The following is a 24,175-nucleotide window of genomic DNA, read 5'->3' as shown; positions in this document are numbered from 1 at the left end:
ACCCAGAAGTATCCTCTAGATTGGTGACTTAGTCTGAGGAACCATAATTTTATGTAAGAATACATTTCTCCTTTAAGAAAGCAGTATCATAATGGATACCTGTTAAGACAACAAGAAACTAAAGGAGAAAAGAAGCAGCAGCATATTAAATAAACTGTAGTAGAAGACTGTGTTTCTCTTGTGTGGAAAGTAGAAAACTATTAAAGAAAATATAGTCCTCTTAAAAGGTACCACATTAACAGCCTGAGATACTGAAGTTCTGTTTATCCACAGTAGATACCTACCCATGTTGCCTTGCTTATGTCCCTCCACCCAGGCCACTTCTAATGGGTAAAAGGTTTGGTCATTCTCAAGCACATTATTCTTTGTACTGTACTATCTTCTGACAATGCCCGAAATAGCATTTATTAGTGTCCATTTCTGTGGTGGTTTGAGTGATGTGGACTGGGAAATGGACTGAGATCAACAACCAGCTGGTAGGTGCCATGAATTTTTACTTACTGTTAACCTGGTCCAGATGTGAGCCAGTAACCTAGAGAAGAAACACTCCATATCGAATAACAAATGTCCTAAACCATCTTTTTACTCTAGTCATTTTTTTAATACAATTCTTTTTGCTTTCTTCTGTTGCCATGTTTCTGAATGTTCACCCTTCACTTCACTGACTGAGGTGGGGATAATTGTTGTGGTCCTAAATATAGTATACACAGCTGTGTTACTTGTTCAGTGACTTATGGAATAAATGGCAAGTCAGAAAAGGCTGATTTAGTATCAGCCATCTTCAGTGAGGTTCTGACTTGTAGATTTGTCCATAGCAAACAGATAAAATGGAACATTATTATTAATTACTTGTACTGTGATAACACCAAGGCAGTGCAGTCATGGATCAGGATCCCGTAGTAGTAGGCACTATACAAACACAGACTTTCTCTGCCCCAAAGAGCTTACAGCACCATAATGATTATTGTGAAGCTACATAATAAAGGTTAACAAAAAACCACTAAACATTGAAGTAAGAGTGTGATGCTGTAACAGTGCTTTGTTAAATATCACTGTCATCAACACGAGTACATGATCACTTTTTATAGAAAGTAAAGTGAATAAATGGAGTTACACCAGGAATGACTTTGGTCCATTGTTTAGTAATGACTGTAAAAAGTTTAAGAAAACAGGTGCATAATCATCCATCTTCTCCTCCTGAAATAATAGAAGCTATAGAACCTGGGTAATTAAAGAGATCTCTAAAATATAAGTAATGTAAACTGCAGTGCTACATTCCATTACCTATTTCTGTTGCAAACAAGTTTTTTCTGTAAGTACAGGTTATTAAGTTGCTAAGTGAAATAACTTCTTAATGCATTTTAGTCCCTAGTCAGGAAACAGATAGATAGAGGCATACCTTCAGGTTCCAGTAGTTATTTAAAATAATGGTTTGTTGTTGAATTGATTTACTCTTTAGTGTTCTAACCATTTTGTTCATTGGCCATAATAAACTAAACTATTGTAATCATGTAATACTAAAAAACCACTACTTTGGAATTTATTGCTGCAAAAGTTAGTGTAAAATGATAATGAAGGCATTTTATGAAATGTGCATTTTTAAAAGAGAAGACTTTTATCAGATTTAAAATGTGATTTATTACAACAGCAAATTCATCCAATTCCCTTATTATCGTATGCCTCACAGCATATATTATGTATATTGGTACATAAATATTGTATCATTATGCAACTACATAGTGGTATAAAGATGGTTTTAAATGAGCACAAACTCACATACATACACATTACTGTGTGTGCAATACTGGACTGATTTTTGTCCATAAAGAGATCACTTGCTCCAAATTTAATTCTCAATAATTGTACACTAATCCACAGTATGAAGAGCTGTGATTGTGTGGCAGTTCTGTGGTGAAGACAAAACCATTTGAGAAAAAGCATACTTTTTATTGCACAGATTGATACCTCTTGTATTCATTACTCTCATCTTTCACTAATTATAATACTTTGCCACTTTTAATCTCAGTAACTTGTTGAATGCTCACCATAATCTATGAGCTAAATATTATGCTGCAAAATAAGCATTAAAGTGCAATTAACACTTTCTGAAAGTAATAACTTTTCAAATAATTTATACAAATGAGCTGGACAGAGGGAGTAGTCCAACCAGTTAAAAATGCACATTCCAGCTCTGGTGATTTTGGGCCTAATGCATTCTGCTGGTGAATGGGAAGAGAAGAGCAGGTAACTTGGAATGGGGAAGGGAAGGGAGGATCATGGAGTGTGGAAGGAGGCTCCCATTTAAATCTGGTGAACACCTGAGTAAAAAGTCAAAAGTAAAAAGGAGAGGAGAAGAGCCATCATGAAGAATCCCCTAGCTATCACCTGAGCTGGAACAAGAGCTGTACCAGGGGAAAGAATTGTGCCCAGGTCTGGAAGGTGTCCAGTCTGAGGAAAAAACTTACTGAAGCATCTCTGACAGTGAGATTATCTGTATTCAGTTTGATTAGACATAGATTTGCGCATTTTATTTTATTTTGCTTGATGACTTACTTTGTTCTGCCTGCTACTACTTGGAACCACTTAAATCCTACTTTCTGTATTTAATAAAATCACTTTTTACTTATTAATTAACTCAGAGTATGCCTTAATACCTGGGGGAGCAAACAACTGTGCATATCTCTCTATCAGTGTTATAGGGGGCGAACAATTTATGAGTTTACCCTCCATAAGCTTTATGCAGGGTAAAACAGATTTATTTGGGTTTAGACCCCATTGGGAGTTGGGCATCGGAGTGCTAAAGACAAGCACACTTCTGTGAGCTGTTTTCAGGTAAACCTGCAGCTTTGAGGCAGGTAATTCAGACCCTGGGTCTGTGTTGGAGCAGACAGGAGTGTCTGGCTCAGCAAGACAGGGTGCTGGAATCCTGAGCTGGCAGGGAAAACAGGAGCAGAGGTAGTCTTGGCACATCAGTTGGCAGCTCCCAGGGGAGTTTCTGTGATCCAACCCGTCACAGGTACTATTTCTCTTTCCATATGCAAAGCTATTATAGCTTCGAATACAAAGCAGTATGGGTATTTCTTTAAGAATATCTCTTTTTCAAAGCAGGATTTATAGATATGAGCTGCAGGTATGGCCTTGATAAACACTCACTTGTGTGGGGCAAAACCATATCTGCTTTATGGATAGTACTTTAAATCTGAATTGAGGCTAATTAAAGATGTTACCTTTTTCATGAATATTTGAGTATTTTATATTTTGGGACAGTGCCACTGAGGTTCTTTCTTTCTCTTTTTTTAATCTTTCTCTCCCAGGACTTAACATTGGTGAAGGTGCCACTTAAGCCCAAGAATTAACAAAGAAAAATCATTTTAATTTGAGAATTATTTGCTTTTGTTTTCCTTCAGAGTAAATGTCAGGGCAAATAAGATTTTTGGCTTTATTTACTTTTCAGGGAACTCAATAAGAGGTCTAACATTTATCAATGCACTGAAAATTTAAATTGGTGACTCACTTACTTGATAATTGATGGAAGAATACAGCTATGTATAGCAAGTAGAAACTTTTAAATTTGTATTTCACATTTGTGGGCCAACGTGGTAGTCTTGTAGTACGACACCCAGTATCTTGCTGTTATCTGAGTTTGCGTCCTTCACCGCCTGGATCATTAGGAGTGAAATCCTGGCCCTACTGAAGTCAATGGAAGTTTTGCCATTGGAGCCAGGATTTAATCTCTGGAGAAGAGATGTCATGCTGCACTCTTAACTCCTCTAGGTTGTGTTGGGAAACAAGGATTGAGGTCTAAAGTGGGGGGGGGTTCAGCATGGAGTGTGAGAATTGTAACGGTTGGGGTCTCAGATAACTCACAATTGAGTAGGGCTTGTGGTTGTTCTGTTGAAGGGCTACATTAACACCTTATCTAGAAGGAAAACTCCTTACTGTGGGTACTGGAAAGAGTGGTCTAAAGGAAAACATTGGTAGTTTTTCATGAAGGATGGAGAAAGCCTTTAAAAAATGTAAAGCACGATTGATAATGATTCATGAGGGGGCTTTCTCCGTAGTTTTAGTTTACACCGGGCTATGTGTTGACAAAGTTATTTTCATCTTTGCTTAGTAGCAAAAAGTTAAGTATATTCTTCTTTGGTTATATTAATGCATGTTTCCTTCCAGCTTTGTCCTTGGATTGACATTTGCTTGTGTTATTTTTAGCATCTAAAAACTAGCACAGTAATATCCCTATAGGCTATAGTGAAAGAATTGGAATATAGCATCAGCAAATGGAGCCTTAATACTAAATTCATGTACACTAAAACAGTCGCATGTAGATATTGATGGAGATAAAAGAAAAACTACATTGCAAGGACAGTAGATTGTAAAACCAATCCACTGATGTAAGGAAATTTCTCTTTGTACTTATTTACAACATCCTTTTTACTAATAATGTTGAAAAATATACATTGGACCTACGTGTTGGTCTAATCCATAGCTTTTATTTTCCTTGCTTTTGTGGGCTTCTCTTATGTCTTTAATGTTCCTCAAATGCATTTTTTTCCTGTTAATTTGTTATGTTGTTTTTTGTCTTTGAATTGCCTTTTGGTGTTTTTTGTCTTATAAAACAAAACACATGATAAGAGTTATTAGGTGGTGGTAGAGTTATGAAAAAATTGTTTTTTCTCACACCCAGAAGAAAAATGGACTGGTTGAGTCTTGGTGTGGGTGGGTGGAGTTGGGTAGGCTGTGTAATTTCCCCCTCTCATTTCTTTAACTTTTTTATATTACTCTGAATTATTTGAATATAACATATTTGAAAGTCACTTTAAAATATTTTAATTTGTGAATGAAAATGTTAGTTACTAAAATGTAAAAGGGAAGTGATGTAAGTAATTGACGTTTTTGGTACATGTAATAAGAAAGCTACAGAACTGTCTAGAGGAGTCACTGGTGATTGGAGAGGTAGGTGTGACTAGTAGGTGGAATTAATTGTCATTGGATATTGAAAAGATAATAAAAGTGTATCAGTATCTAAAGGCAGATACAAGAGAGACAGGTGTATCATTAATTAGTAGATTGGGGACTCAGTTCTTGTTTTACTTAGCAAGATTTTTATTTTGGACAATGTGTGTCTTTGTTTTGAAGAATAAATTTGGTTGCAGAGTGATTTGCATAGTGTATTTTGTTTCATTTCATAAAACTCTTTGTGCTTCTCCTCAGCCCCCCTACACACGCCTTTTTGGATTGGGGAAAATTGCAACAATCCTTATTGGTGGAATTACTGTAATTCAGATGATTTCTCTTACATTGATGGAGAAAATGTAGTTAGTTATTTTAGTTTTTTATTTTATAAAGCATTCATAAAGACATCTAGATGTTTTTCTACACAACTAAATAAAAATTAAAAAAAAATGTAGGTGTATGGAATGAGAAACAGCTGTTCTTAGAATTCACAATAGGGGGAAATAGGAAACCACTCACGTTTGCTTGTAGATCATGCTACCAGCATTGTCTGCATGTGCTTATTGTGATGGAAAAGCAGCGCTACCGTTGATAGCAGGGCTAACATATTGTGTGTAACTGCAACAGTCCCAGCCCTCCAAACTGTGTCTCTGGGCCTGATTCAACATGGTTCTTGCCTGCTTGTAACAAGCACAGATCGCTGTGTGTGCCCAGTGAGCTCTAGGAGTGAGGGTAGTACAGCTTGACCCGTCTCACAGGTCTGGCATTGCCTGGCTTTCTTGCACCTTGCATCTCTTCAAAGTGAATGTTAAATGCCCCAAAATTAGAATGAGCTCCAACTCCCAATAAGAAGAGTTCCATGCCCCAAACTCTTTCCCTCCTCTGACAGTGAGATGCCCTTACCTTTCTAGATCTACCTCCTTTGCTTTGAAGGTGTGTGCACATAATCTGCCAACCTTTAAATTACTTTTAAAGTTAAGATTACACTTTAATTATTTTTTTTAAATTAGAAATTAAAAAATCCCTTGTGGAAATTGAACCTGAAATCAACTCTAGCCATGACCACAGAGCATGCTGATACCCTGCAACAGGCATTAAATCAGTGGTGTGCAACCTGCAGCCCACAGGGATGTGCTGGCCACCGCTTCCCGCAGTTCTTATTGGCCGGGAACGGCCAACCGCGGCCACTGAGAGTTGCGGGCGGCCGGGCAATGTAAACAAACTGTCTGGCGACCCACCAGTGGATTACCCTGATGGGCCACAGGTTGCCCACCACTGGATTACACCTTCAAGGGTGGGCCTGCTCTTTTTTGGGTAAATTAAGACCAAAGTATATATCTCAAAAATGGTAGCGAGTTCTGTTAGTGTACCCTAGATAACTAAAACAGTTCATAGATGGGCAAAAGAATTTTGATTCTCAGGGATAAAGTAAACAGTTGATAAATGGATGATGGTGAGGAATTTTAAATCCTGTAAAACAAAAGAAATTATTTAAATAAGGGTTTTTTTGAGGCTCGCAAATTAATTAGTATGAGGAATCTTAAATTCAAATTAAATCCCACTAATTCTTTTTGTTTACCATCTCTAATTTATTTCTTCTTTCCAGTAATACTTGGTCTACAAAATTTCATATTTAACAGGAGAAGTTGTTAATATTTTAAGATACAATAGCATTTCAATATCAAGTTAAAAGAAAAAAATACATTTTAATCCCTTGGCTGTGCTTTACAATTCATCTCACAAATCCATGTTGAAGTATTGGTTATGTAAAAACAACAAGGAGTCCGGTGGCACCTTAAAGACTAACAGATTTATTTGGGCATAAGTTTTCATGGGTAAAAGACCCACTTCAGATGCTTGGAGTGAAAATAACAGCTGCAGGCATAAAGTCTTTAGTCTTTAAGGTGCCACTGGACTCCTCATTGTTTTTGTGGATACAGACTAACCCCTCTGATATTGATTATGTGATCATATAAACTTGAAGGTTGTTCTTTCTGATGCTCTCTGGCTGTTTTTTTCTTACTGTCTTGCTTGTAGAGAAGAGATGAACAGGATGTGATGTAGAGATGGGGAAGGGAGCCAAGAGTAGTTTAATTCAGAGTTGTATACCCTTCTCTTTCTTTTAGTTTCATGGAAGGAGGAAAACATACCTCTCTTACGCTTGGTTGGATTCAAATGAGCTGTTGAGCCAATGAAAGGATCATGCCTTCTTGGGTTGGTTTTAGTAATGTCTTAAACCCATGACTATGTAGTCGATTAATTCATGTGCAATAGAGTTGTAATTTTTCATCAACTTGATGGTTATATTATGTTTGTGGCAGGAAATTCTCAAAACATCTTAGAGTTTCAACTTTCTTTTATTTAATCAATTTTCTGAAATATTCCCTCAATTTCATAAAGGTTTAATTAGAGTTGAAATTCTGCTTCCAGTATGTGCAAACATCCTTATGTCAGATGTAAAAGTTTTCAGTTATCAAACTAGTCATATTTTACAACTTAATTTAGTATCTTTAAATTTAAATAGCTATTCAAGAAGGCATTTTCTTCTCTGAACAAATTTTGGAGAGCGGCTCTTCTCTTTCTGCGTTTGGTAAAGAAATTGCTTAAGCATTGTCAGATAACTAATTAATATAGATATTCCAACTCTAAGGGCTTCTTGTAACAGTAACCAGTCTAACAAAGTCACTGGAGTTCATGTTTGTACATGAAGTATCTTACCATTTACATAGTAATGATATTTGGAAGATATTACATTAGAAGCTTTGCATTTAGATAAAATATTTGCAAATACAGATCTTCAAAGAAACTCAGTGTGTTTCGGTGGGATTCCCCGCTGAGCCAGTGACGGACTGCTGTGGCATTGCCAGGGCCCTGAGTTGGGGCCCGGTGGAATCAGGTGGGTCTGGGCCCCCCTACCTGGGCCACCAGCCAGCCTTGCTGTTGGCCCCTCAGGTACTGGCTGCTAGGCCATGCGGCCCTGCAGCAAAGGGCCGCGCTATTGACTCTGGCCTCTAGGCCATGCTGCCCTGCGCCAAAGGGTTGCGCCATTGACTCCGGCCTCTAGGCCATGCTTCCTGGGCACCAGGGCTATTACCTTTATGCTGGTCCATAGACCCCGGGGTGGTGAAGTCAGAGACGGATAAGTGGACTTAACGGCGATGCCCTTGTACCCCCTGGCCACCCCTCTTTTGGGCATACACTGCCACAGGCCTAAATAGGAAGGTGCTGCAGCTAATATCACCCTAATCTATCAGCAACGCAAGAACCTGTGCCACTTCTCAATCACTGAGAGAGACTGTTTTGCAATATTTATCCCAGTCAGTTAAATCCTTGAGAAATAGAGGTTTTGAGCCTCTATTACTAGTTTGTATGTAGAGGAGTTGATGAATTAGGTTGCATCAGACTTGAGATTTTGCACAATTGCTCTGTTGTGTTATATTTTAGCTGAAGTATGTTAATTTCCCAATTTTATGTTGACAGTTTATTTACTGTAAATATCAAGTATTTCTTGGGGGAGGGCTTGCTGTAGCATTTCCCCTCATTCTTTTCTGTTTCTTTGCTTTTGCCCATATTTCCTTGGACTTGTATCATAATTGCTTTTTCTTCTGGTAAGGAGGATTGGCTTTGGGTAGGTGGAAATCTGTCCTGGACACCTTTCCTAAACATTGCTTCAAACACACAGTGAATTTTGCTATTAAAAAGAAAATCTTTCCAGACCAAGAGAGAAGAAGACTAAAGGTAGCGTTTTTTCAGCATTGCTCTCTACTTGGAACTGCGTCCCTGCTGTGATTAAAGGCGTGAGGAGAAATGGGCATGCTTAGGTCAGTCATCTCAAATTTTGTAGTTATTTTAAACTATGAATTTAGAAAAACCCTACAGTGTCACTGTCAGCATGTTCAGTGTTTGTAGCTTAGAGACAGCATAAGGTTAGTCTATAAATAGAGCTGTTCAATATTATAGGATGGCAATAGTAATGCTACAGTTGTGGCTGAGAAAGCACATTTATTCCGTGCTATGTTTTCAGGCGCTTCCTAAAAAAATGACCCATTTTGGGCAGAAAATTCTCATGCTGCTTCATTTTTCTCATCACAAAGGTAAAAGAATTTGTGTGTGGAAAGTTTGATATACTTTATTTTTCATGCTTCAGGTATTGCATTTTTCAATAAATAAAGGAATTTTTCAGAGGCTTTTGATCACATGCTGCCTTCTACTGTATAGTGTGAAATGTAGCTATGACAGGGGTCTGCACTCATTACCAACAGATAGATGTTAATTCCTGCTTAGATCTCATACAGTGGATAGAGTGGAGAAATGAAGCAGTGCTGAGGGACTGAATGCCAATCAGGCATTCAAAGGAGATTCTATAAACCAGCTCCCCTGTATGGGCTGCGGGAGGGCTGTGTGTGTTCCACTTGCAGCACAATCAGGGACCTCAGCATCACTGTTCGGTCCTCCATGAGCTTTATTTTCCTCTCCTTCCCATCTCCTCTCCTGGCTATCCATTTCTAGTTTCTTGTTTATTGTCTCTCTCCACACTCTGTGCTCACTATTGGCCTGATCTGACGATTACAACAATTTGTGAAACGTGTCGTCCTTACAGGGGCGGCTTTACACATTTTGCCGCCCCAAGCACGGCGTCATGCCGCAGGGGGCGCTCTGCTGCTCGCTGGTCCCGTGGCTCCGGTGGACCTCCCGCAGGCGTGCCTGCGGAGGGTCCGCTGGTCCTGCGGCTTCCGTGGACCTCCCGCAGGCACACCTGTGGGAGGTCCACCAAAGCCGTGGGACCAGCGGACCCTCCGCAGGCATGCCTCTGAAGGCACTCTGCCTGTTGCCCTCCCGGCGACTGATAGAGCGCCCCCCGCGGCATGCCGCCTCAAGCACGTGCTTGGCGTGCTGGGGCCTGGAGCCGCCCCTGCGTCCTTACTCTATCTCATTCGCCTCCTTATCTGACAGAGGTGCTCTGCCATGTGTAGGAGCTGGCCCTCAAGGTACATCTGCCAAAGCACAAGAAACAATACACAGAGTCAGTATTGTGTGTGCACTCATGGTCTTGAATCATAGAAGTTACATACACCTCTTCCTCACTTTCCCTTGGCAAGCACACAGCACGGCCAGAGCACTAAATATGGTGAATTTGGCCTGGGGGTGGGGGTGCAAGACAGGACAAAGGGTCTGTGTGGTTTCAGAAGGGGATCAGTACAAGCGCCTCGGGACACTATTCTGAATACTGGCACCATTTTCCACAGGTGGGGATGATCGAAGCTGAAATCACACTACTGAGGGTAACTGAAGATGTAAGGGTGCGTTTCCTGCCTGCGTGTGGCTTCAGAGCAGGTCCGTATGCCTGTGTGCCGCTTTGTTTCCTCCAGAAGTAATTGCTGATTGGCGCGGCAAAGTTTCCTACGATGGAGGAAGAAACAAAGCAGCTCTGCCAAGGAACCTTCAGCAGAAGATTGCAGAGTATCTGCAGGAAAGTTTCCTAGAGACCTGTAGGGAGGATTCCCAGGAGATCTTGATGTGCATTAACAAACTTTTCTGCAGAGCTCCATTGCATAGCTGCACAGGAGACTATGAAGCAGATGCAAACAGTACCTAGTATTGTTAATTTCGATTCCTTCTCTCATGTGCATCATGTAACAAAATAAAGGACACCACTACCTCATGTAACCATGCACTATCCAAGAAAAATAAATACTTACCAGAGCTCCCTCTCCTGTTTCAGCCGGACTGCTGGGTCTGGGAAGATCTTTCCAGAGACAAAAAGAGGTCTTGGTTCGCCATGCCACCGGATAAGCCTATCCCCTGTCCCACATCCTCCTCCAACTTGACCTTCTTGTCCACCACTTCGTCCTCGGGGTTGACTCCGCTGGCTGCTGCCTCCAGTCCCACTGAAGTATCCACGGGGCACTTGGTGGTGGAGGTGGGGTCGCTGCTGAGGATGCCGTGCAGCTTCTAATAGCAGTGACATGTTTTCAGTGCTGCACCAGAGCAACAGTTGGCGTCCCTGGTCTTCTAGTATGCCTGTCTCAGCTCGTTTGTCTTAGCACACCACTACTGCATGTCCCTTTCATGCCCCTTCTTCTCCATGCCACGGAGGTGTCTGCTCAGAGGTGTCAAAGTTCCTACGACTGGATCGGAGCCGCAACTTTTCAAACTTCTCTCCCCACGCACCCAACAGATCAAGCAACTCCAGTGTACTCCACATGGGAGCCTGTATGCTGCAGAAAGCTGGCATGGTCAGCTGGGAAGATGTCCTTCCTGTTTGCTCAGTGTGTGGAATTTCAAACATTCATGGGGCTTTAAATTGGGAGGGGCGCATGCCTGTGTATCTGGCTGCAGGGCAAGAAGTAGAAACTGCTTACCAGAGCACTCATGATGAGCATTGTGGGATACCTCCTGGAGGCTACTTAGGGTGACATAAGCAAGTACTGTGACACTGTGTTGCTCTCACTTTGTTGCAAAAAGCTCTATGCTGCTTGCTGAGGTGGGTTTATTATGTCGGCATAGCAGGAGATTTAAATTGGCAGGAGGTGTGTACACCTCCACTGTTTTGTTGATGAAACTTGACTTGTCAACAAAACTGTGTAGTGTACACAAGGCCTTAATCTGGAAGTTCTGCTTACTGAATCAGAATAACTCCACTCTGGGGGTACAACTTCACACCTTGCTCTGCTGGGAGAATCCAGAGGAAGCAGTGCAGCCTTGGGGGAGGGACAGAGCCAGAGGAACTGTGGGTGTCCTTGACCTCCATATGGATGCTCCTGCTCCTGTTAGCATGGTTAGACCAGGGATAGACTGAGGCTCGGGAGCCACAAGTGGCTCTTTAATGTGTCTCCTACAGCTCTTTGCAGCGCATGAATTAAAACAGTGATTTAATTATTAACCATTCTAAGTTATTAACCAATCAGGATGCTTTTACTATGTTATTAACCAATTGTAGAATACTTGTCAGTCATTTTGCTGTGAAAATAATGTATATATGAAACCATGAATTCACACTACTGTGGCTCTTTTGGGTAATGTTGATTGCTAATTTGGCTCCTGAATCACTGAAGTCAGAGTATTACTGGGTTAGAGCAAGGGAATGGGAGCTAGGATTTTGTTCTTGTTCTGTTCCTTGTATTGCCACTGACTTGCTGTGTAACCTTGGACAAGTCGGTCAGTTTCTCTGTGTCTCTGTTTGCAGTTCTATAGAATGGGCAGAAGTGTCATGCAATATTTTGCAGGGTGTTGTGAGACTGAATTCACACAACTGGGTTGCGAGGTATTTTGGGTCTTTGGGATGAAAGGTGTTAATTCAAATATTCTTTCTTCTCTCTTTGATTAAATATTTAAAGAAATTGAAAAAAGATTCTTTGGTTTTGCTGAAGCCTCTTTTTAATTTTACATCAATACTAGTTGGAGCTGCCGATAAAGTCAACTTTGAATTGATTTTATGCAGTTATATGGCAGTGAACATGGGTAGAGTCTTGTTGCTAGTACCCTAATATTAATTTTTCATCACTTCCCAGCTTTTGTACAATATGTGTATTAGTTGGGCAGTACCACTAAATTCTATGTACTTCTCATGTGTCTGCCTACTGGGTTTAAAATTGTGTGGATTTGTTTGTCTTTTTGTTTGGAAGACTCGGAGGGATGTTGAATAGCATTTTTTCATATTGTTTGACATGTTATAGAATGATGTATACACCAGATGGTTTGAAAAAATGCCCACTGGATGCTCAGGATCCGAAAGCAGAAACAGGTAGAAGCTAGGATTCTCCAAGGAGGGTTAGTTAGGCATCTGACTCCCACAGAAATTCAATGAGACATGTGCATCTAACTCTTTCAGGTCCCTTTAAAACCCTAGCCAAGGTGTTCTGTTATTTTTAGAAACTGTTTTTAATTTTTTCCTGTTGTGCAATGTTTAATTTCTTTCCTTTGTTCTCCTGTATTTAAACAGCTGTGTATACACTACATTTTTGCCCTAAAATTTCCCACCATTGCTACCACTAGCGCAGCTGCACTAGTGGTTGCAATAGTGCAGACCAACCAATAATACTCTGCCAATCACTTTATCCTGCTTAGAGCAAATTTGAATGTTGCAGTGGTTAAAATGTTGGCAACTACCAATCTACACAAGTACTCCCACCATTGCTGTTCCCAGTGAAGCTATACTAATGGTAGCAACAGTGGGGAAACTTCAGAGCAATTACTGTAGGGTGGGCAGGAGTTCACTATGTACGCAGGAGCCTCCTAGTTTCAATTTCATATGTTAGAAAACCATAGACAGACATTTACCCCCAGTGTGACGATTAGTTTGTGCCCAGACCTTAGACTTTGAATGTGTTACTGGACATTTTGAATCAGATTCTGGGCTGCAGGCCAGTGTCTGTCAATTTGCATTTCATCGTGCTGTCGGTGTGCCATCCTGGGTGCTAGACTAGCAACCATTCTGATGTGCCAGGATCTGAATTTAGATGATGTCATTCACAACCATAGACTCTGCAAGCCTCATTTAGAAATTATAGTCTATGTCCAGAAACACTGATGGAGCTAGGCAGTGCAGCCCTGGAGTATATTAGAGCTAATAGGCCAGATTCTGTGCTGTGGATAAGGGGTACTTGCTTTAACTCATCTTTGTGCTTATATCCCTGATCCTGAGGCCATCGTGGCAGTTGGCTAGTACCTGACATGCATTTGAGAAGCCTTCTGCTCTAACTTATACCAGCTGCCAGTGACTCTAAGAGGTTATTTTGACAATCAGGGATCAGCTGGGCATAAGGAAGCATAGGCAGCAAAGAATCCTGTGGCACCTTATAGACTAACAGACGTTTTGCAGCATGAGCTTTCGTGGGTGAATACCCACTTCTTCGGATGCAAGTGGTGGAAATTTCCAGGGGCAGGTTTATATATGCAAGCAAGAAGCAAGCTAGAGATAACGAGGTTAGTTCAATCTCTGTTCCTCTCTCAAAGTTGTTATAGGCAGGTTGCTACAATATCTTTCCATAATTTAAAATACTTAATTCAAGTCTCCTCTAACTCCTTGTTTCCAGACTAACCATCAAGTGAAATCTTTAAATCAAGACTGGAAGTCTTTCTAAAAGATGTACGTTAGCTAAACCAGAAGTTACAGTATTGAACTTCTGCAGAAATTAGTGGTCTGTAAGTCCTAGGCTATCCCTTGACTCCTGCTTTGTAACTATAGTTCTATTTCATGTATAAAGTGTACTGAGCCAGTCATTTAAGATGCTATTTTAAATTAAGAGCGTGAGGAGTGAAAATGTAGGCAGTTTTTGAAAGTCTGTACTTTCCATTTTTTGTTTCAAGGATTCTACTTTAAAGTGCATAGTTGGGAATCTCAATAATAATAATAATACCTAACTCTTATTTAGCACATTTTATCCATAGATCTCAAACTGCTTACAAAGGGAGGTATCATTTCATCAATATCTACTATATAAGATGCAAAATTGTCTTTTTTTAAACATACAATACATGTCATTATATACTAATATAACTAAGAGTATATACTTTCTCTGTGAGGCATTTATGAAATATAAACCAAAACAGAGTCTAGGCCATTATAACACCATTTCAAATGGAGAGAGCTAAGTATACAGATAAAATGATTATTTGCATTTCTAGGTAATTATCTGCAATAAACTGTCTGTTTTGCTGAACAGAACTCAGTGATTGGTGATAAGGGGCTAGGAAGCCATTTCTATTTTAGAGGCAATGAAGGTGTCATAGGTTTGTTCCCCACTTTGAACTTTAGCGTCCAAAAGGTGGGGACCTGCATGTACCCCTCTAAGCTTAAATCCTAGCTTAGATCTGATAGCGCTGCCACCAACCAAAAATATAGTGTTTTGGTACACTTTCCATTCCCCCCAAACCTTCCCTGGGGAACCCAAGACCCAAACCCCTTGGGTCTTAACACAAAGGGAAATAAACCATTTCCCCACCTTTTCCCCTCCCAGACTTTCCCTCCCTTGGTCGTCTGGAGAGACTTCACTGATTCAAACTCCTTGAATCTAACACAAAGAGGGATTCACCTTCCCCCTCCTCTTTTCCCCCCATCTCTCCCTGGTGAGTCAGACTAATCCCCTGAGGTCTCAAACAAGGGAAAAATCAAACAGGTTCTTAAAAAGAAAAGCTTTTAATTAAAGAAAGAAAGAAGTAAAATCTATCTTTATAAAATCAGGATGAAAATGCTTACAGGGTATACAGCTTATAAAAAACTAGAGGGACTCCCTCCCCCCTAGCTAAGTACAAGTACAGCAACAGAGATAAAATATCCTTCCAGCAAATACACATTTGCAAATACAGAAAACAAATAAAAGCCTAATCCGCCTTTTTAATTAATACTCACTATATTGAATAGAAGAGACTATTTTAAGAAGCTTGGAGAGCCTGGGTGTACGTCTGGCCCCTCTTAGATCCAAGAGAGAACAAACCCCAAAACAAAGAACCCAAACAAAGAGTTCCCTCCACCGAGATTTGAAAGTATCTTGTCCCTTCATTGGTCCTCTGGTCAGGTGTCAGCCAGGTTCACTGAGCTTGTTAACCCTTTACAGGTAAAAGAGACATTAACCCTTAACTATCTGTTTATGACAGAAGGGCTGCCCTGGATAATAGTTTCATAGAATTATCAATACTTTCTGAAGTAATGGACTGTAGTATGACTGTCGTGTCCATGCTACATACTGAAAGAGCGCACAGTAAAGAAAACATGAGACAGCCTAACGTGGTATTTTATATTCGCTTGTGAAGGTAGGAATGTGTTCTGTAAATTTATTAGATTTACCAGACACAAGCAGCGTGGTTGCTGGTTTACTTTTAGGGGATAAGTGAAAAATGTACCTTGCCAATATTTCTTCTCATTGTTGTGATTACCGACTAAAGCTGGTGTTCCTCAGCATTTCCCTTGCTTTTGACAGACAGGCTAGTCTTGTCAATTAGCACATTTTCTAGTGTTTAATTATGTGAGCTTATACAAATAGAAATGGGCATAAGCATGTGCTGCTGTAGCATATTGCTTTATACTACAGTCTTCTAGTCTGATTTTAGCTTTTAGTGTACTAATTCTTAGACTGCAAGCAGAATACTTCTCCAAAGTATGCATTTGGCTGTCAGTCTGAAGCATGCTATCACTCTAATGCTAGCCCCGGGTAGGGTCAGAGCAAGCCAGTAAATAGTCTGGTTGTGCCCTAAAAGTGGAAGACCTTTTGGAAGCAATTTTTTTTTAAAAGGCTTAACACAACTTTCAACAAAAAATGTACTTCAGATCTAGTTAAGGAGTGGGGAGAGCCCTTTTGGAAAAAGGATGCATGCAGGGGCAACCATCCTTCAGGGCAATCTTGAAAGGACTAATCTTACTTTTGTACCTGTTTCTGATCTCTGGTACACTGCGAGTATTGCAGTGTAGTTTATAAGAGCAGCGTTTACTTGTGAAAAGTATACATCACAACATTTGTCACAGCAGCGCTCCTAACTTTCCCCTTTGTGCCCCCTTGAGGACACATGCTCATTACCATCAAATATTTTACATGCGAAAACTAACCAACCAAAACAATATGAACACAAAGACAGGATGTACAAAAGATAAGGCTTTCATGAAAATGTGAGCACTCCAAAATTGCAGGTATTGTACATACTTTTTATTTCTGGTTAATATTTGTGTACACATTTAATATGTTATATGTATAATGTGTGTGAGTTCCCAAGGAAGTCTCACCTCCAGCCAGAGCTCATTCTTCCTTATTTAGGTAACACATCTTTATTTTCCCCCAAACAAGCATTCCTTTCATAACCAAGGTGACAGGTACCATGTTCCATCACTTTTTGAAACCAGACCAGAATGATAAAACTAGTCTGAATCTGGATCAGATACCAGTTTGTGCTAAATTATATATAATCTTTCCCCCAAATATACATGAACATCAAGCAATATTTTCTTTTAAGCCTCTGCTTCCAGTATTGCTTAATCAGAGTGTTTTGTTTATTAGGAGTTAAACAGGCCTTAGAGGTGTACAACTTTAGAGCCCTTGACTCATGTGGGCTGAAAGGTTACACAGCAGCAATAAGACTTGGTCAGTTTAACATAACATTAGCTCATCACATACCTGGATTCATGTGTTATATTGTACTGTCTCACTGTAGCTACAGTATTTAGCAAACTTAGAAGAATTTAATATATATCGAACATTCTGAAACTGTTTACTATCTGAGTGTCAATGTGTTACATGAGCTTAGTTGTAGGACCGCACCTGACTCAAAATGTTTGAGCTGTGCTGATATGTCAGTTTTTATTCTCGTATTACTTTTTTCTATCCATTCTGCTACATTAAACAGGTGAGGATTCTATTCTTTAACTGCAGACAAAAGAGCAGATAGTTAGTCATCAGCCCTCTTTTCATTTTTGGCCTGATACAAAGACTGTTGAAGTCAATGGAAAGTCAAGGGGATCTCAGCTGACCTGGGTTGAAAAGCAAAAGACTTTGGATGAGATAAACTTCTTAAAACAGGAGGTTAACCTGTTATACTCCTGGAGGAATTCTGCACCAAAATTCTGTGCACACTATTTTAAAATTCTGCATATTTTATTTGTCAAAATAACGCAACATAATCACTCTGGTTTCAATTATTTCTGTAATTTATTTAAACTACAATACAATGGATGAAGAATGGGAGTGGGAAGCATTAGAGGAAATCCCCAACCCCCCTGGCCTAGTAGTCATGTATTTTAAGCCTTACTGTGCCTGCTCTCTATTTTTTATTTGAGTGATTTGTTTTAAGATTTCTGTTTATAATCTAGGCTCGGAGACTTTTTGGATAGAATTTCATCATTTGTGGGATGTGTTGTTTTTATAATAGCAAAATACCCCTTTTAAATTATTGTGCTGCAGTGTCATGACTCTTTGGCCTCTGTTTTTCCCAACACAGAGTACATCTGAATGCCCATCTTGGCACATGTGTAGTTTATTGTACAGATCTGAGCATAGATCTGTAAAAGATCTTTAAAAAGCCATGTAGTTTGTACACAAGAACAAAAGCAAGAGCAAAACAGTTATTAAATGGATCCCCTTCATGAAAATTTGTATTTAAATATCAACATGAGAGACAACTCCTATTAATTAGGTAAGACAGTTTGTCTTCTACCATATCTTCTCAAATACCCCTACTCTCTTCTGCAAAAAAAATAAAACAAAAGGAGAAACCAGTCACCAATTTGAATACATTTTGGTCACTGCTGACTTGAGCCAGAGTTGAATGGGTTGCTTAGAGGTGAGGGATGCCTTGTGCCAGTCTGAGCCATCTAGTTCCCAACCAGAAAAATTCTACCAAAATTGTATAATTGTGTACGCACTGTACCACACTCCCTTTGACTTTTGAAGTGAAGATGTAATTAGCCTGTCAGTTGGAAAGAGAGATGAGCAAGGGTTCTGAAGATATTCTGTTCTGTTAAAGGGCTATCAATCATGTCAGAGTCATTAGCACAAAGTAAACACTATGGGCTACACCTTCAAAATTTGGCACTCCATATTTGTATGTAAGACAGGAAAATGTTTAGGAACATATGCAGAGAGTGACACATATCATTAGACGTGTATAACATTTAAACATGAGAATTAATACATGCATATTTATAACCATTTCTTTTTTGCGCTTCCACGGCGCTCCGCCTTCTTTTTTTCTTTTTTTCTTTTTTGCGCTTCTGCGGTGCTCCAGACGCTTTTTTTTTTTTTAGTTTTTTTGCTTGGGGCGGCTGGAGCCACCTTATGATCGCCTTATATGTGTGTGACTTAACATCTGTATATTGCCTCAGCTTTGGAAATATGTGGTTTGTCATCACATTTATCCTAGACTGAAATCAAATAAAGCAGGATTGCTTCACATTGTCTTACAGCTATTTTAAAGCATTTGTGCAAATACAACATACTTAAACTATATATAAAGCCATCCCAAAGCACCTTTAACCACATTCATAACTGCATGAAAGAAATTCAAGTACTTAAAAATTATAGAAGCAATTTAAACTATTTGCCTTTCCATGCAGAATTCATGAATTTTGAGTCTGAAACACTTTTTGGGGGGCATTTTGCCAAACAAAGCTGCTTTTTTTTGTTCTTATAATTTTTTCTGCGATATGGAAGCATGACTGAATGCATGCTGCCAGTATAGTAAAATATTTAGGGCAATATTTGATCCTGATTCAGAGTTGTTGTTTTTTTAAAGTTTTTGCCAGGCATTTTGATGTGTATAGACAGATTTTTAAAAACACTTTAGTATGTGAGATTTCAAATGTTATATAAATACAGTATTCCCAGGCCAAAAATAAACTACGAAGCAGGTAAGGTAGAAAGTACATATCAGTAATATAGGGTAAAACAAAAGAGTACTTTATAAGGTTGTTGTGATTATTCCCAAAACAAGCATTAATAACCCAGGAAATTCACAGATATGGTTACCCTGAAGAAATATAAACACATTAAAATATGTAAATACAGAATTCAGGCACTTAAACAACCTAAACCAGTGGTGGACAACCTGCAGCCCGTCAGGGATATCCGCTGGCAAGTTGCCAGACAGTTTGTTTGCATTTGCACGGCCTCCTGCAGCTTCCAGTGGCCACGGTTTGCTGTTCCCGGCCAATGGAAGCTGCGGGAAGCGGCAGCCAGTAAATTTTTAACAGATTACAAGTTCTTACTGAATGTGTATTTCCAAAGAGTCAGTGCAGCTGACACGCTAAGGCAACTGCTAGAAAAATATCAAGTATCAGAGGGGTAGCCGTGTTAGTCTGGTTCTGTAGAAGCAGCAAAGAATCCTGTGGCACCTTATAGACTAACAGAAGTTTTGCAGCATGAGCTTTCGTGGGTGAATACCCACTTCTTCGGATGCAAGCAGTCATCCGAAGAAGTGCATTCGAAGAAGTGCATCCGAAGAAGTGCATTCTTGCATCCGAAGAAGTGGGTATTCACCCACGAAAGCTCATGCTGCAAAACTTCTGTTAGTCTATAAGGTGCCACAGGATTCTTTGCTGCTTCTGCTAGAAAAATGTCAAGAACAAGGAAGACGTCTCTATATGACTGCCCTAGATCTTACAAAGGCTTTTGACCTGATCAGCATAAAGGGCATTTTTCAGTTGCTAGGGAGAATTGACTCTCCCCGCTGCTCCATCCTTAGTTTGTGTCAATCCTCTCATAATGGCATTAAGGCTATAGTCCACTATGATGATCAATCTAACAGTTTTGAAATCTGCATCATCATCATCATCAAACAAGTTAAAATTAATGCATGTGTGATAAGGCAGGACTTTTCCCCAGCTGCCAAATGACTCATTGCCATACCCATCATCTCTTTGATGTAGTTTTATTGTCCATCTTAACAACAAACACAACAGGTCCCCAGCTCACATCTTGGGCTCTCCCTGTCAGCTCTCCCAGAGGACTTTGGCAGTCCTGCTTCTCTTGCTCTCTTCCTGAGCGAGTTCTTTCTCACAGTATCACTGTTCCCTTCCAGATTTGTTCTCACTGAAATTCCTTTTGACCTTTTATAGCCCAGAAAAAGTCCCGCCCCCTTAATTGATGCAATGGGTTACACCTGCTCTGGCACAAGAGTGCTGGACCTACTTCAGTCACAGGGGCCAGTCACCCTGTGACAGCATGTTAGTGTCTGTGGTCCCAGGTTATATGAAACTGATTTAATAAACATTCAGCAAATGGTCTCACTTTTTTCCCCTCATGGTGATGGGAGCATGCATAATATTGTACTACATTATTTAAAACCCGGACATTTTCAGTATGGTTGGAACTTATCAGGAATTCAGTGCACTTTGCTGAGGATAAAAGTTCCTAGAGTGATTGAATCTAATAACAAATCATGTAAACATCTTAGATAGACAAACTGTAATAAGTGAAACCTTATAACCCCTTTTTCAAGAACAGAGACAACTAAAAGGTTTTTATTTACCATAAATTAAACAGAAAACTACTTTTTGGGTTTCTGCATTTTGATGAATAAATTGGCATATTTTTTCTAACTTGCTTACTTTTAGAGGCTTAATCATCAGTTTTGGGTACACACATTGCCAAAAACAAAAGGAAGAAGCAGTTTTAAATGTGCTTCTATAGCAGTTACGCTTTATCAGTTATTCCTTTATAATGAAATCCTTTTTAATGCAGATACCTGTCTCTTCCATAATTGAGAGTCACCATAATCAGAGATGGAAATGGTATGACACAGGCTTTGAATCATTTGACTTTGAAGGCCTTCATGGTTTTCTGAGAACTTGGAACAGAACTGGGACACCTGGGTCTGTGCAGCCCCATGTTATAATGCCATCCTTGCCTAATGAAGGAGGTAGGCAAATTGATTATAGAACTCTTTTATATTTTTAATATGGCTCATTAATGATGGTGTTTCAACATGCTTGTAACTATTAATCAGTCTGAATCAAAGTTTACTAATATGTAACTGACATTGCTTTTGTACTATGGTTCTTTTAGTTATGTGCATTATTTTATGTATTGTGATATTGTTGATTGTTATAAACATTATTTTCAAAGATAACCAAGGAACCTCTTGTCTGACCTTGAGTTCAGAACTGCCTTACCAAAGCACAATTAAAAGAAAAGTCAGAAAGAAGAAAAAGAATGGAATCATCACTGCAAACGTTGCTGGCACAAAATATGAAATTGGTAGGAGGCTACAGATTCTGCTTATTTTTAATAGCTCCTGGTGTGTGTGAAAAGGGTTGAAATCAGACTGCAGGGGTAAAATAAAAAGTAGAATCAGGAAGGAAAGAGAACTTTCACTGTTGTACAGCCTGATCCAAAACCTATTGAAGGTAATGGAAAGACCCCAGTGACCTTAATGGAGTTTGGGTCAGGCCCATAGTGAATTAATGCCATTGGTTTTCTTTTTAAACACAGGAATCTTTCTATGTTGTGTTATAATATATACCTTCTGGTCTTGCGTGCTTTGTGCACCATAAATCCTGTTTGTTACTCAAGATTAAGCCTGTTATTAAAATATCAACAACCAATTAATAAAGCTTTAGGAAAAAATCTCAATTATGAGTTTAGCTAAATAATTAGAACTTACACCTTTCTTTACTTAATTAAGATTTTAATGTCAAATTCTCTAATCATTACGTATAAGTCTCTCTAAGAAACTGATTATGTTCATGCATTTATTACACTTGAAGCTACTATTCTATTAATTTTATACATGGTCTTCATGATGTATGTGTGTATGGGGGGGAGGGGAAATACAAAACTAGATTAATATTTCTTAGCTTCAGATTTAAAAATAAAGTTTTTGGGAATGACGTTTTAGCTTTTTGGAGATGGGGGTGGCCACTGCTGTTACTTGATGAAAACTGAACAATGACTATATTAAAAATATATTCTCTTATTCATGTAGCAATCTTCATAGTAGGCTTTCTCTGACATCTCTCCAGAGACAAATGGGCCAGTCTCCAGATACAAAGCATTTCCTTGCCAATGGAGGTCTCCTTAGTGAATGGCTGAGGTAGGAAACCCCTGTCTCCTTATACCTCCATCAAGCGATATCAGAATTTCAGGGACTGGTTTAGGAGAGTATAAAATTGTTTCTGGACCTTATGATATCTGTGAGGCCTGTTCTGCTTGTTACCCATGTGGACTGATGGTCCAGGATCTTCTACGGGCCCAGGGTTTGAATTGGAAGAAAAAAGGTAGTAGTGGAATTCTTCTGAAATCTGTCTGCAAAATAAGCTCCATCCACAGATGATGGTGCATAAGATCAAAATATATGTACTCTGCTGGGCTCTGTGTGCTTATATTCCTTTCATTAGGGGTTCAGATACATCCAAGGGTTTTTCTGCATTCCTTGGGCTTGATTTCCCCCCTTGGTAGGGCTTCAGTGCTCTGCTAGACATATCTCCTTGCTTAGGAAAAGTAAGAGGATGTATTGAGCCAGGATAGGAAAATGAACTGTGACTCAGACTGTAAAATCTCCATAGCGTGATTCTCCCTATCCTTTTTAGCATGCTTTGGTTAGCATTGGAACAGTTGACAAATTTAATTTAGATTCTCAGCGTTCACACTTAACAACCCACTGCAGCTGCACAGTTATGAGGGCTAGGTTCACAGTTGGAATGTAGGTGCCTAACTTAAACTTCAAATGCCTAAGTCCAACATTTAGGCACAATTGGCATTCACAAAACCACCACTCAGCTGCTGCCTATCTCTGTAGGTGCTTAAAGTCTCTAGATACCAACATTTTCATTGGTAAAATCTTCTAGGTGCCTAAATTTCAGCACTGACCATGTGTGCAGCTACCTAAGTCCTGACACCACCCAGCAGCTCGGCACCTTACTTATGCTTAAGCCCCAGCCTTTGAGGCCTGATCTGAGCACCCCTAAACCTGTAAAAAGATGCTAGTGGTGGTGCTCCCTTTATATGTGCCTTTGTAGGTGCCTAACTCTCCCCAGGCGTTGTACAGGGAGCCTGGGAGCCTGACTCAGGGTAGATGGCAGAGTTCCTAAAAGTTAGGTACTGCAACACTGACAAGCTCTCTCTCTCTGTCCCTTTTGTGAATCTAGCTCTTCGTTTAAAATAATGCAACTTTTGAGTCTACAGTACAAAATGGCAGCTTGCATATGCAGTGTCTCCACATTCCATCAGTTAGATTCTTGCCTTTTCCCTGGGAAAGGAGGCCTCTCAGCTGCTCAAGGAATGGTAACAGGTCAATCCTGTTTCTTCACTCCCATGCCAATTCCTCCTTACTCTCACCTGGAATGATGGAGCCAGTTTTCCCAGCTCCCTTCTCACTCCTTCACCTTCTAGCACAAGCAGAGACAGACCTGGATCCCATGGTTCGCTGAGTTTTGGCATACTGCCTTCAGCTCTCCTTCTTCAGTCTGGGCAGGCAGACTGATGAAGTCTTTGGACAGAACAATCCTCCTCCACTAGATACAAGAATTTCAACAGCAAGTAGCCTCAGTAGCATATAACAGCATATCCTCTTCCATTCATAGTGACTGCTCTTCATTGGGAAGGAGTTGAAGTGCAGCCATATTTAGATGACTGGTTGTTAGAAGCCAAAGTCCAGATTGCAGTTCAGTAAGCGTGTTTCTCTTCTTTTATCATTGGAGTTTATCATAAATCTAGAATACTCTAAAACCAGCCTAGGATCTAGTCCTTCTTTTAATTGTGGTCTTCATTGTGTAAGCAGACCCTAATCCATCAGGATTGAT

General features: G+C 39.8%; 1 protein-coding gene across 7 annotated transcripts in view; it reads left to right on the top strand.

The window, feature by feature from the left end:
• Positions 1 to 24,175, top strand: part of TTLL7 (tubulin tyrosine ligase like 7) — a 122,253-nt gene that overhangs the window by 22,131 nt on the left and 75,947 nt on the right. For 5 of the 7 annotated variants that reach the window (XM_045026213.1, XM_045026211.1, XM_045026212.1 and 2 more), the window contains exons 3-4: positions 21,117 to 21,294; positions 21,501 to 21,632. In XM_045026213.1, the coding sequence (XP_044882148.1) occupies positions 21,117 to 21,294; positions 21,501 to 21,632 (310 nt within the window). Of the gene's footprint in view, positions 1 to 17,955; positions 18,073 to 21,116; positions 21,295 to 21,500; positions 21,633 to 22,380; positions 22,468 to 24,175 lie in introns of those variants that run through there. The other 2 variants (XM_045026215.1, XM_045026218.1) reach the window with 2 other exon arrangements.

The sequence above is a fragment of the Mauremys mutica genome, chromosome 8, assembly GCF_020497125.1.
Source record: "Mauremys mutica isolate MM-2020 ecotype Southern chromosome 8, ASM2049712v1, whole genome shotgun sequence".
NCBI lineage: Eukaryota > Metazoa > Chordata > Testudines > Geoemydidae > Mauremys > Mauremys mutica.
Note: the sequence above shows the minus strand (reverse complement) of the source record. Positions and strands in the feature narration are given on the sequence as shown.